We start from the raw sequence: 13,886 nt of genomic DNA on the forward strand, positions 1-13,886 counted from the left end.
TGGTTCCAGCAACTATGGTGGATGTGTAACCAGACCAGCACAGTACTGCTCGGCTTGGCTTGGATAACAAAGGCAAATTTCAAGCGTCATTAGTACTGTCGTAAACTAGCTTTGCATTTCAGATGTACCTAACCCTTGTCCATTCCTTTTATCCACTGCTGTGTGTACACATCAGCCAAGAATACATTGTCCAATGCTTTGCATGTCTGGAGGAATAATGCAAAACCAAGTATCTGTCTTGCATCCATGAAACTAATACGTCTTTGTACTTCCATTTTATTTGCTTAAGGGAGCCAGTCTTAAATGGGATGGATATACACTGTGGCCAGAACCCCCCCTCCCCCCTTTGGCTCCAGAACAGCCTGAATTCTTCAGGTCATGAAGTATCAAGGGACCTAACATGTCCCAGGAACACATTCCCTACACCAGTACACCACTGCCACCAGCCTGTACCATTGATACCAGGCAGGATGGGGCCATGGACTCAAGTTTAATCCAAATCATGACTACCATCAGCATGATGCAACAGGAACTGAGATTTGTTTGGACCAGGCAACGTTTTTCCACTCAATTGTCCAGTGTTTGTGATCGCGTGCCCACTGGAGCCGTTTCTTGGTTTTAGCTCCAAGGAGTGGAACCCGGTATGGTCAACTGCAATAGCCCATTCGAGACAAGGGCTGACGACTTGTGCGTTCTGATATGCTGTTCTGCACACCCGTCTTGAACTGCGCAGTTATTTGCCTGTTTGTGGCAATGCTTGCCATTCTCCTTCGACCTCTCATCAATGAGCTGTCGCATCATTCTCGGTAAACCCGTTTGTGAAAATCCCAGGAGGCCGGCTGTTTCTGAGATACTAGAACCGGCACACCAGGCACCGACGATCATACCACGCTCAGTCGCTTAGGTCACTCGTTTTGCCCATTCTAACGTTCAATCGAACACTAACTGAATGCCTGTCTGCCTGCTTCATATAGCAAGTCACGACTATGTGACTTGCTGCCTGTAGGAGCGAACCATTTTTGTGAATGGGGTGGTGTACCAAATAAACTGGCAACCGAGTGTAGTTTTCACCGGTATTCTATCTAGATCAGTTTTTCTTAATCCTGGTCTTTGGTACCCAAAGGTGTGCAAATAATTTTTTTGCCTGTTGCTCTACACACCTGATTGTGGGTGTGAAATGTGGGTGTGAAATGCTAGTGCGAAAAAATGTGCGGGACCAGCATTTAGAAACACAGATCTAGATGATTGACATCTGTTTTGGAGTGGTTGTTGATTCGAGAGAAGCTGTGGTGATGGCACCATAGCTTGTTGTGACACGATTCATTTAGCCGATTCTGTTGTAAAAACGTTTTTTTTAACGGAACGCGGAGGGACCTATCTGAATTTATTCAATAGAAACTCTTGTTTTATTTGCAAATGTTCTGTTTGGGCAACTTGTTTGGACTAATGATTACATCCCATGTGGGGACAGTAGTTTAACCTGACCAGTTATAGCCATAGACAATAACTAGGGCACAATGTTTTTCCAGGTTAGGTCTCTGGAAAAAAACTCCTGGCCCTAATCCCATGTCATTTGTTTCTCTTGAGCTCTTCATATGTTTTTCGATAGTACTCCCTCTGAGTCTTCTCCCTCCACCCTCCCATTCTGAATGTAGTCTGTGTACCCATATTCAAATTCCCATTTCCCTTAAATGACCTAACCATCACAATAGGGGAATTTATGTTCAGAAATAGGGAGTGAGGAAGAAGGTGCCTGCACATTTCAGTAGATCAAATGCTGTGCCCGCAGTTGGTTTGATTTTGTTCTGCTTGAGAGGGTTTGTGATACTGATTTAAATCTGTACGTTGGATACATTTTGTGGATTTCAACAGCTACTTGTCTGATTTAAATGTATTCAAGTGTGAATATCCAAATAGGTACCCAGAACGAAGAAGTCTGTATCCCATCTGTTGAAGAATGGACAGGATTCAACATCTGTTATTATGGGGTGAGCTCAAGTCCTGCTTTTGACAAATGCATTCATTCTCATGTGTAAATTAATGTTTTAAAGGTGAACCTTGTAAGGTGTAAAGAAACAAGCAGTAAGTCAATTGTAGATCAGAGTACTATCTATGAAACAAATATTGTATTTGGCAGCTTTAAACCACAAAGAATGACGCAAGAATGAGAGAGTTGCTTAATTATTCAAAATGCCAAGTGACATTTATAAGAGATATTCTGTTTGGCGAATAATGTATCCAAAACATCCTTGAGTGGCGATCCGACATATGAAAATGTCATGTAAAGACATCCCATAAATAAAAGGCATCCAATGGCGCCCAGTTGTGTTGATATGAACCACCGGTGGCATCAGTTTACTCATCTAATCAATAACCCGTATTCATAAAGCGTCTATGATCTAAAAGGCAAAAATGATCCTCGATCAGCACTCCAATTTGGAGATGTTTTATGAATACAAGCCTGAATGTTAGGAGCTAAAATAAATAACTTTTTAACATGTGTTTCAACCATAGGTCCTTGGCTGAATAGGGTCATTGATCAGCATACTGAAGAGGAAAATGCCCATTAGCTGAATATGATCTTGAGTTTCTCTCTCTCTCCCTCTCTCCCAGCTGTGTTGGTGGTGTGCTGTTTAGCTGAGCGGCAGTACTTCCTCCAGTCGAACTCATCCACCTGGGAACAGGCCAGACTCCACTGCCAGGTAGAACACAAAGATATAGAGAGTAGAGGTCGACCGATTATGATTCTTCAACGCCGATACCGATTATTGGAGGACCAAAAAAAACAGATACTGATTTTACATATATATTTGCAATAATGACAATTATAACAATACTGATTGAACAATTAAAACTTTTATTTAAATGTTTTATTCTGGGGGCTCCCTAAGTGTGTGCAGGTTTTTCTCCAACCTAGCTTTAAAATGCCTGGTTAAACCAGTGACTAGGTTGAGGACGATGATGATATCAAATATTAGTGCTGGACTGGAACAAAAGCCTGCACCCGTTCTGGCCCTCCAGGACCCAGTAATAGCCACCCCTGATATAACTCATAATAACTTTGTCATGTTAGGTGTGCTATAAAGAGCTGGTGAGTCTCACCCCTGACAACAACCTGCAACTCGTCCAGAACCTAAACTCTAGTTACTGGATCGGCCTCCGCAAGACTATCCGCAATGACTCCTACCCCTGGTCCAGCTGGTCCAACGGAGACCCCCTCACCTTCCAGAACTGGTACCCTGGCCACCCCGTACTCTCCAAGCCCATGGACCATGTGATGAAAGTTAACTACGGCTCCAGCCTCCCCAATGAATGTGGGTGTTCCTGCGCCAATGAGAGCAAGCCTACCAATGTTACCCCGGCACCTACTGCTGCCGGTAGCTACAATGATACTGGTTACGGTAATGATACAGATGGCCCTTTCCCAGAGGATGAAAACATGACAACGTTATCAGCGATGGAAGCCATGGCAAAGATGAAACTGATAGAGACAACTGAGAGGACAACAATGGCAACAGAGGTGACAACGATGACATCTGAAATGACTACGGGACCAACGTTCTTTACAGGAGTTACTGGTGGCATCAGTGGGACGAATGAGACGGACACAGATGAGAACCAGTGCATAGCCCTATACAGTTTTGGACTTTGGTTTGATCAAATCTGCTCAAAGCCTACCCCCTATATCTGCTATGAAGGTAGGGGGGGGGTTTAATTTATTTTTCTTTTTAAAAAATTTTAATTTAGTGTGATGTTGGCTTTCTGGGAAGTAGATTGAGATGCTGATGTTGGGGGGTGTAATACTTACTGGTAATCATATTAATATGTTTTCTATTTGACTCGCATCCTTTTCCCCCGTCTTTGTCACCTTCTCTTACCCCCTCACCCAACCCACCCCGATCAACAACCGCATCTCACCTGTGTATGTAGACCGTTTCTACGGGAACGCCACCATGACCAACAAGACCCTACACAGCGGGACTCTGCATTGGACCCGCGGGCCTGGTGACATCAGCGACTACAGGGTGGAGGTCAACTCCTCTGACTACAACCTGACCCTAAACCACAGCAACTTGAACCGGACTTACTTGACCTACGACCTTTCCAACCTCACCGCCGGCACCCAGTACAACGTCCAGGTGTTCCCCATTAAGTGTGGAAGGGACCTCAACCCACAGAACGTCTCCTTCTACACCAGTGAGTATGGGGAATAGCACTAGTATCAAATGTCACTGTTGAATAGGGCCACTACAACTGCTGTTACTGCTACAACCACTATTACTGCTAATACTGCTACTGTACAACTACTACTAAAACTTGTAGTAGTGTAGATGCTAGATAGATAGAAATTACATGTACAGTGCCTTCAGAAAGTATTCATACCCCTTGACTAATTTCACATTTGGTTGTGTTACATACAGCCTGAATTCTAAATGGTTGAGAAAAATATATATTTAAACCATCTACACACAATACCCCATAATGACAAAGTGAAAATATGTTTTTAGAAATGTTTGCACATTTATTGAAAATTAAATACAGAAATATCTTATTTACATAAGCATTCACAACCCTGAGTTAATACTTTGTAGAAGCACCTTTGGCAGCGATTACAGCATTGACCAGTCTTGGGTAGGTCTGTATCAGCTTTGCACATCTGGATTTGGGGATTTTCTCCCATTCTTCCTTGTAGATTTTCTCAAGATCTTAGATGGGGAGTAGCGGTGAACAGCAATCTTCAAGTCTTTCCACAGATTTTCAATGGGATTCAAGTCTGGGCATTGGCTGGGCCACTCAAGGACTTTCACATTCTTGTTCTGGAGCCATTGCCACATTGCTTTGGCTGTATGCTTGGGGTCATTGCAATGTTGGAATGTAAATCGTTGCCCCCAGCCTAGGGTTGTTAGCACTCTGAAGCAGGTTCTCATCAAGGATTTGTCTGTATTTGGCACCATTCATTGTTCCCTCTATCCTTACCAGTCTCCCAGGCCCTGCTGCTGAAAATCACCCTCATAGCATGATGCTGTCACCACCATGCTTCACTGTAGGGATGGTGTTAGACTGGTTTTCTCCAGACCACAGAATATTTTGCCTTCAAATGTCTTTCAAATGTATTTTTGCGAACTCCATGCATGCTGTCATATGCCTTTATCTAAGGCAGAGGTGGGCAACTCCAGTCCTTGAGGGCCTGATTGGTGTCACACTTTTTCTCCATCCCTAGCAAACACAGCTGATTAATCAAATTGCATTCTAAACTGAAGATCATGATTTGGTGATTATTGGAGTCAGGGGTGTTAGCTGGGGTTGGGGCAAAACTGTGACACCAATCAGGCCCTCGAGGACTGCCCACCTCTGATCTAAGGAGTAGCTTCTGTTCTTGCCACCCAACCATAAAGCCCAGACTGGTGAAGTACTGTAGAGACTGTTGTCCTTCTGGCAGGTTCCCCCATCTCAGCCAAGGAACTCTGTAGTTCTGTCAGAGTGGTCATTGGGTTTTTGGTCACCTCCATGACCAAGGTCCTTCTTGCCCGTTTGCTCAGTTTGGTCGGATGGCCAGCACTAGGCAGTCTGGGTACTTCCATATTTCTTCCATTTCCCAATGATGGAGACCATGTGCTCTTGGAAACTTTCAACACTCTAGAAATTACAGATACAGTGCATTCGTACACCTAGACCTTTTCCACATTTTGTTACGTTACATCCTTAAATAGTTTTTCCCCTCATCAATCTACATACGATACCCCATAATGACAAAGCAAAATATTTTTTTGTTTTTGTATTTTTAAAAAAGTGATCACATTTACATAAGTATTTAGATCCTTTACTCAGTACTTTGTTGAATCTCCTTTGGCAGCGATTACAGCCTTGAGTCTTCTTGGGTGTGACGTTACAAGCTTGGCACACCTGTATTTTGGGAGTTTCTCCCATTCTTCTCTGCAGATCCTCTCAAGCTCTGTCAGGTTGGATGGGGAGCGTTGCTGCACTATTTTCAGGTCTCTCCAGAGATGTTCGATTGGGTTCAAGTCCAGGCTCAGGCTAGGCCATTCAATGACATTCAGAGACTCGTCCCGAAGCCACTCCTGCGTTGTCTTGACTGTGTGCTTAGGGTCGTTGTCCTGTTGGAAGGTGAACCTTCGATCCAGTCTGAGGTCCTGAGTGCTCTGGAGCAGGTTTTCATCAAGGATCTCTGTACGCTCCGTTAATATTTCCCTCGATCCTGACTAGTCTCCCAGTCCCTGTTGCTGAAAAACATCCCCACAGCATGGTGCTGCCACCACCAGGCTTCACCGTAGGGATGGTGCCAGGTTTCCACCAGACGTGACGCCTGGCATTCTGTCCAAAGAGTTCAATCTTGGTTTCCTCAGACCAGAGAATCTTGTTTCTCATGGTCTGAACGTTCTTTTGGTGCCTTTTGGCAAACTCCAAGTGGGCTGTCGTGTGCCTTTTACTGAGGAGTGGCTTCCATCTGGCCACTGCCATAAAGGCCTGATGGGTGGAGTGCTGTAGAGATGTTTGTCCTTCTGGAAGGTTCTCCCATCTCCACAGAAGAACATTAGAGCTCTGTCAGACTGACCATCGGGTTCTTGGTCATCTCCCTGACCAAGGCCCTTTGTCATTATGGGGTGTTGTGTGTAGATTGATGATTTTTTTTTTAATATCCATTTTAGAATAAGGCTGTAACGTAACAAAATGTGGAAAAGGGGAAGGGGTCTGAATACTTTCTGAATGCACTGTATATGCCTCATCACAATTCTTTCTCTGAGATCTACGGACAGTTCCTTGGACTTCATGGTATAGTTACTGCTCTGACATGCACTGTCAACTGTGGGACCTTCTATACACTCACTGGCGAGTTTGAGGCACACCCATCTAGAACTGGGTCTTTCCCCCACTTGGCTTCCAGAACAGCCTGAATTCTTTAGGGCATGGATTCTACAAGGTGTCAGAAATGTTCCACAGGGATTTTGGTCCATGCTGACGCAATGGCATCCCGCAGTTGCTGCAGGTTGGACGGCGGTACATTCATGCTGCGAACAGTCCATCTCATCTCAAAGATCCTCCATTGGGTTTGGTCAGCAACAATGTTCAGATACACTGTGGCGTTCAATCGTTTCTCAATTTGTATCAAGGGACCTAACCTGTCCCAGAAAAACATTCCTCACACCAGTACACCACTGCCACCAGCCTGTACCCATCCTGTACCACCAGGCAGGATGGGTCCATGGACTCATGCTGCTTACGCCAAATCCTGAGTCTGCCATCAGCATGACGTAACAGGAACTGGGATTCGTCGCACCAGGCAATATTTTTCACTCTTCAATAGTCCAGTGTTGGTGATCGTGTGCCCACTGGAGCCACTTCTTCTTGTTTTTAGCTGATCGGAGTGGAAGCCATGTGTGGTCGTCTGCTGCAATAGGCCACCCGTGACAAGGACAGATGAATTGTGAACTGTTATTTGTCTGTTTGTGGCCCAACCTGTTAGCTTGCATGATTTTCGCCCTTCTCCTTCGACCTCTCATCATCAAGCTGTTTGCCCCCCATAGGACTGCCGCTGACTGGATGTTTTTTCTGTGTCGCACCATTCTCGGTAAACCTTAGACAATGTCTTGCGTGAAAAGCCCAGGAGGGCGGCTGTTTCTGAGATACTAGATCCGGGGTGCTTGGCACCGAAGATCTTACCACGCTCAGTCACTCGGGGCACTTGTTTTGCCCATTCTAACGTTCAATCGAACAGTAACTGAATGCCTCTGCCTGCTTTATATAGCAAGCCACGGCCACACGACTCACTGTCTGTAGGAGCGATTCATTTTTTTGTGAACAGGGTGGTGTACCTAATAAACTGACCCGATGAGTGTAGACAGGTGTTACTTTCTAAATCATGTCCAAGCATTTGAACTGGCCACAGGTGGACTCCAATAAAGTTCTAGTGATATCTCGAGGATAAGCAAAGGAAATTGGATGCACCTAAACTCAACTTGGAGAGTCATAGCAGAGTATTGTGTATACTAATGTAAATTAGATGTCTGTATTTAATTTAATACATTTGCTAACATTTCTAAAAAACCTGTTTTCACTTTGTCATTATGGGGCATTCTGTGTAGATGGGTGAGAGAAATCCATTTAGTACATTTTGAGTTCCGGCTGTAACAACAAAATGTGGATTAAGTCTAGGGGTATGAATACTTTCTAATGGCACTATGCGTAGATGGTTATTATAATGGTATAACAATGTTAAGGCATCGATATCAGTGGAGATGATGATTATGCTGACTACTGATCATTCATTCTCTCTCAGAGCCTGATGTGATCAAATACCTCAACGTCACCAAGGTCTCAGAAACCAACATCGCCCTGTCCTGGTCCGCTCCTGAGGGTAACCGTGACTTCTACTACATCCAGGTGAGGGGTCAACCTCATCTGAAAATGACCACACACACAGAGAGCGCTGTGGTGAAAGGCCTGATACCGGGGGGGTACTACACATTTTATGTCAACGCCAAAGTGGAGGACGAGTCCATTGAGGGAGACCCACTGAACATCTCCTCCTACACCAGTAAGTTACTGCAAACTGTTGTTTGTTGTTGTTTTTTCCTTTGCAAATGTTTGACTGGTTTTCCTAGAGGGAAGTTTCTATAGGGGAAACAGTAAATAAGGCGTGCCACGTCAATTTCATTCCATTGAGAAAATGAATCTGACACGTAATTATGATTGAAAGGTTAGGATGCAACCACACCCCAAATCATTTTCAGACATTCAAATTTGTACATGACCCAGTGCAAATTACACACACACCGATCTCTTCTTTCCCCTTCAGAGCCAGGAAAGGTGTCAAACTTAAACGTGTCTGATCCTACTGCTGACTCTGTCTACCTCCAATGGGAGCAGCCCGCAGGGAATATCTCTGGGTTTAGAGTGGACGTCTTGCATGAAGAAAACGTCAATAACAAGTTTGTAGGCTACCATAGAACAGTAACAAGTACTGTATGTAGGCTGCTATCAAGTATGCAGGCTATCAATGTTCACGTAGCCCAAACCAAACACATGTCATTTAACTATTTACTGCTAATGTTTTTATAAAACAAAAGACCCATATGTTTTTTTCCCATGGGATCATGGGAACCTTGAGAACAATCAGGAAATTGCCACTTTCAAAACAACTGGAATTATTTATTTTTCCAATTTCCCAGTTGTCTTGAAAGCACCAAGTGCATTAAATGTCCTGGGAATTCACATAGAAATGTAATGAATAGAACACACTCCATTCTCCAGCGATATGGAACAGAGAACAGTCTCTGATCTACAAGACAAGAGTGCGTGTGAACAGTATTGACACAAGGCTATTTCTTGTTAATTTATAGGACGCTGAACAGCATAGACCTGAACAATACAAGTCTAACGGTGCCGAAACTGCCGGCAGGCGCCAAGCTCTGGCTGAGCGTGGTAGCACTGGTGCCCGACGCATTTGTGAAAGGAGAGCCCAGCACCGTGATTGCCTTCACCAGTGAGTTTGGACAGATGATAATGGTGTTGGGAGAAGTTGCCCCTAGACAACTAATGGTTGAGGTTAGGATTTGGGGAGGGGCAGCTGATCCTAGATCTGTATCAAGGGGAAATTTTACCCAGGATAATGACGCATTAGTTGATTGATTGGATGTTTGAGTGGTTGGTTGTTTGGGTGGTTGATTTGTTGAAGGGTTGCTTGATTGGTATGTTGGATAGTATCTTTGTGAATGATGTATAATAACTGTATATTATCGTAGGAATAGCCGATGCGCTCAATTTGTTACTGTAATGTATTTCCCCTTGTCTCACATTAATCTCTACCCTCCCCTCTTCCCTCTCACCCCATAGGTCCAGGTGGCATTACTGACTTAGAGTTGGTCCCTGCTACGTACACCATCAACGTGACCTGGACAGCTCCCACGGGCAACTACGAGACTTTCAGCGTTCAGCTCAATCTAACCGCCTTGGAACAGGAAGTCGAAAAAAAGGAGCAAAACGCCAGTCCTCTCTCCTTCACGGGACTGAAGGCAGGAGCCAAATATACAGTGACAGTCACCACTCTGAATGGGTATCTCAGGAGCCAACCAAGGAGCAGAACAGTTTTCACTTGTGAGTTATTAGTTTAACTCCCTTTCTCTCTCTCTCTTTGAATAGATGAACACAGTCAAGTCCAAAATGATTGGCACCGTTGATAAAGATGAGCAAAAAAGACTGTACAAATACTGAGCTATAATGTATGCTCAACATTTTGGCGAAATTATATTATTTCATACTATTTTTTGTTTTGTTTTACAAATAATATATATTTTTTTCTTTAAAAGATGGGGGCCAAAATTATTGCCACCTGTTTTCAATAGCTAATCTTGTGAGGATTATGGCACTGAGCCTTTTTCTAAAATGTTTTATGAGATTGGAGAACACAGTGGGAGGGATCTTAGACCATTCCTCCATACAGAAACCTTCCAGATCCTTGATATCCTTCATATGTGCCTATGGACTGCCCTCTTCAATTAAAACCACAGGTTTTCAATGGGTCCGGAGACTGAGATGGTCATTGCAAAACGTTGATTTTGTGGTCAATTAACAATTTCTTTGTGGATTTTAATGTGTGCATGGGGTTATTGTCTTGCTGAAAGAACCACCCGAGGCCAGGTTTCAGCCTCCTGGCAGAGGCGACCAAAATTTTTGGCTAAAATGTCCTAGAACTGGGTAAAGCTAATGCCATTGACCTTAACAAGGGCCCTAGGACCAGTGGAAGCAAAATAACCCCATAACATCAAAGATCCACCACCATATTAAAGTAGGAGTGTTTTTTTTCTTCTTTTCTGCATATGCATCTTTCTTTCATCGCGAAACCGACCACTGGTGTGCGTGGCCGAAGAGCTCTATTTTCATGTCATCCAACAAATGTAAACGCTTGGAGTTTCTTAAATGCCATTGGTACTTGGATTGGAACTGGTGCTATGGTCAGATGACGTGAAAATAGAGTTCCCTCGACCATGCACACAGTGGTGGGTTTTGCGTCGAAAGAAAGATGCATGTGCAGAAAAGAACCCCATTCCTATTTTAGAATGTGGTAGTGGATCTCTGATGTTATGGAGACCAAGACCACTGGCCTTGGGGCCCTTGTTAGCAGACACTCCTATCCAGGACCTAAGTGTATATACTGGTAGAATAAAAAAAGACAAGGGGATAGAAATGTTGACTTTTTAATGTTGACGTCTAGTTAATATTTTTCTCACCCTTGTGCACACAGTTCCTGTCCAACCGGAACCAGCCAAAATCGACTCCTTCAGTGAGAGTCATGTCACCCTGTCATGGGGAGCCCCCAAGGCATCCCAAGGCGTAGAACTGACGTACCTAGTCAAATACACCACTGAATTCTGGAATTTGACAAAGAATGTCACTGTGAAAAATGCCACCACCTATATATTTCATGGGTTGCATGCTGGGACCAACTACGACTTCGAAGTACGAGTGAAGGCGGGAACCCAGGAAAGCAGTCCGGTCACAGTATCACAGATGACAAGTAAATGAAACAATATCTTGTTTACAAATGTAATAATAATAGTGACTATGTTTGTCTTTGTTTTTTGCTAATCATCACTCCCTTACGTCTCAACTCCCTACATCTCTATATTGCCCTTTCTCTCTCCTCTCTCTACTCTCTCTCTCTCTCTGTCTGCCTGCCTGTCTGTCACTGCCAGTTGCTAAGAAGAGGGTTCTGACTATTACCATGAAGTGTTCGTCCAGCGTACCCCTCTACTGCGAGGACATCCGCACACAGACAGAGGTCCTGTCAAAGGTGAGGTCATCATCATCAAATCCTCCAATCGCATGGCATTCATCACCAAACCTTTTAATCACATTACGTATGTACATTGTAGTCATTTTTATCAGACTCTCCTATCCAGAGCCACTTACAATGAATTGGTGGGACAACCGCATACTGTATCAGGGTCATTGCAAGAACAATCTTTGATTAAAAACAATTTAAAAAATCAGCGACAGGGATGCTAGTAAGAGTAAATAGAAAAAAACTTGCCGAAGTTCAGTGTCATATGTGTTCCCCATCACATACACAATAAAAAGACTATGCAGAGTAAATCAAATGGATGTTTTCCTATAACACATCTCATACAAAACTGAGTCTGTCCTTATTTCTGTTACAGTTGCAGGAGCATTTCCGCAAGGAGTTCTACAAGAAGATGGATATTGTGTTCTGGGAACTGGACTGGAGAGAGGCATAATATCTCACACAAGCTTGACCAAATACTACTACTTTAATACACATTTAAGGGAATTTGCCGCAACACTTTTGGTCCCCTAAAATGGGGGTACTATATACAAAAAGCGCTGTAATTTCTGCACGGTTCACCCGATATAAATGAAAATACCCTCAAATTAAAGAGTACAGAGTACATATCTACTTTAACCTCGTAGTCACTGTATCATTTCAAATCCAAAGTGCTGGATTACAGAGCCAAAACAAAAAAAAAATACTGTCCCAATACTTTGGGAGCTCACTATGTGTGTTGAATTCCTTGTCCTTGTTTTCAAGATGTCATGTTTTCTTTGCAAATGCATTTTTAGTAACATATTGTCTCTTACCAATTGTCAAATGAATCAATGAAAATGTACTCCATCTGACTGTGGTGTGGCTAAAACTACATTATGTAATCAACTTAGCTTTTCTAGTGTAAAACAAGTATTTTCTAGTAAGTCTCTGTGCAGCTCAATCAAGAAGGCACCTGATGTTGAAGATGATTGGTTTTTCGATTCAAACATTTTTGCTTGTTTGACGCTATACTGTTTGTTTGTTTTTCTTTTACAACTTGGTCGGCCATGTTACGTGGGGTAGTGGATAACTATTGGACTATTTGTAGCAAATAGCAATCGATAACTACTGTATTGTACAACGATGCAATGCCCCAAACGTGTAATTCATTGGTGCACTAAAATAATTGGTGCACTAAAATAATTAATTGGTGCACTAAAATGTAGCAATGTAGCATTTTGCTCCATTCCAGTAGTTAAAAAACACAAGTGAAAACTAAGTGCTTAGTGAGCGGAGACGATGCCTGTCCAACATTTCCATTCTCTGAAACCAACCACGAAGCACAGCAGTTGTTCAAAGTAACTAGATAGCTCGGGAGCTAAATGGCTTCTCATATCTGTGAAAACCAAGGCTATCTAATGAGTTATCTTGTTGACCTCAGCATGTAAGCACGGGTACTACTAGCTAGCTAGTTAAAGGGACATTCCACTCCAAAATCTAACGTTGTTAGATTATGTTTTAGACCTATGTCAAGATCCACATCCCATTACCATCAATTCCAAATGAATGGAATTGGACATTTCCGAACAATCTCTCTTTGAAGATGTGTTGCAACTCCCCTGTTGCGAGACGTTCTCCACTATAGCCTGCAAAAGCATCTCCTTTCACCGGTAATTATGACACACTTTTGTTTGGAGGATGAGCAATGATGAAAGACGTGTTTTATCATCACAATTTCCTAAAAACTAGAAACATTATGGGCCAGTTTCCTGGATACAGCGTAAGCCTTTTCCTAGTCTAAAAAACATTCTCAATGGAGAATCTCCATCTCCATCCAATCTGTGTCCGGGAAACTGTCCCGTAGTGTATAATCAGCATGCGCAGTTATTCTCTCATTTCTTCATTGCATAGCATACTTGTGCCCTATACCAAAACCAACCCCTACCCCATGGCACTTCTACCTTGTCCCCTGTGTCTTCTCCATAGGTTTCCTAGGAACACAGAGCGAAGGCTCCAGTGGTGTTCTGCCCCCATCTGGCAAAGTCCTGACCAGCAGTGGATCCCCAGCACCTAACGTTTGTTCCGCAGCAAGCACTTCACCCAC

General features: G+C 43.4%; 1 protein-coding gene across 1 annotated transcript; it reads left to right on the forward strand.

Moving 5' to 3' along the window:
- The first annotated feature begins 80 nt into the window (after positions 1-80).
- On the forward strand, positions 81-12,508 carry LOC118936682 (receptor-type tyrosine-protein phosphatase eta). The gene is made up of 11 exons (XM_090183920.1): positions 81-1,988; positions 2,614-2,702; positions 3,074-3,698; positions 3,931-4,197; positions 8,297-8,554; positions 8,816-8,948; positions 9,360-9,502; positions 9,853-10,113; positions 11,261-11,533; positions 11,712-11,809; positions 12,177-12,508. The coding sequence occupies exons 1-11, from the start codon at positions 1,958-1,960 to the stop codon at positions 12,252-12,254; spliced, it is 2,256 nt and encodes a 751-aa protein (XP_090040046.1). The 5' UTR covers positions 81-1,957; the 3' UTR covers positions 12,255-12,508.
- The last annotated feature ends 1,378 nt before the right edge of the window (positions 12,509-13,886 follow it).

Source organism: Oncorhynchus mykiss, chromosome 9 (genome assembly GCF_057628025.1).
Source record: "Oncorhynchus mykiss isolate SJ-2025 chromosome 9, ASM5762802v1, whole genome shotgun sequence".
Lineage (NCBI taxonomy): Eukaryota > Metazoa > Chordata > Actinopteri > Salmoniformes > Salmonidae > Oncorhynchus > Oncorhynchus mykiss.

Bases quoted from the DNA above. Each gene is read 5' to 3' on its own strand.
- LOC118936682 (XM_090183920.1), top strand. From the start codon at position 1,958: ATGGACAGGATTCAACATCTGTTATTATGGG. The intron at 8,555-8,815 runs GTAAGTTACTGC...TTTCCCCTTCAG, and splicing joins GAACATCTCCTCCTACACCA to AGCCAGGAAAGGTGTCAAAC. The intron at 9,503-9,852 runs GTGAGTTTGGAC...CTCACCCCATAG, and splicing joins CACCGTGATTGCCTTCACCA to GTCCAGGTGGCATTACTGAC.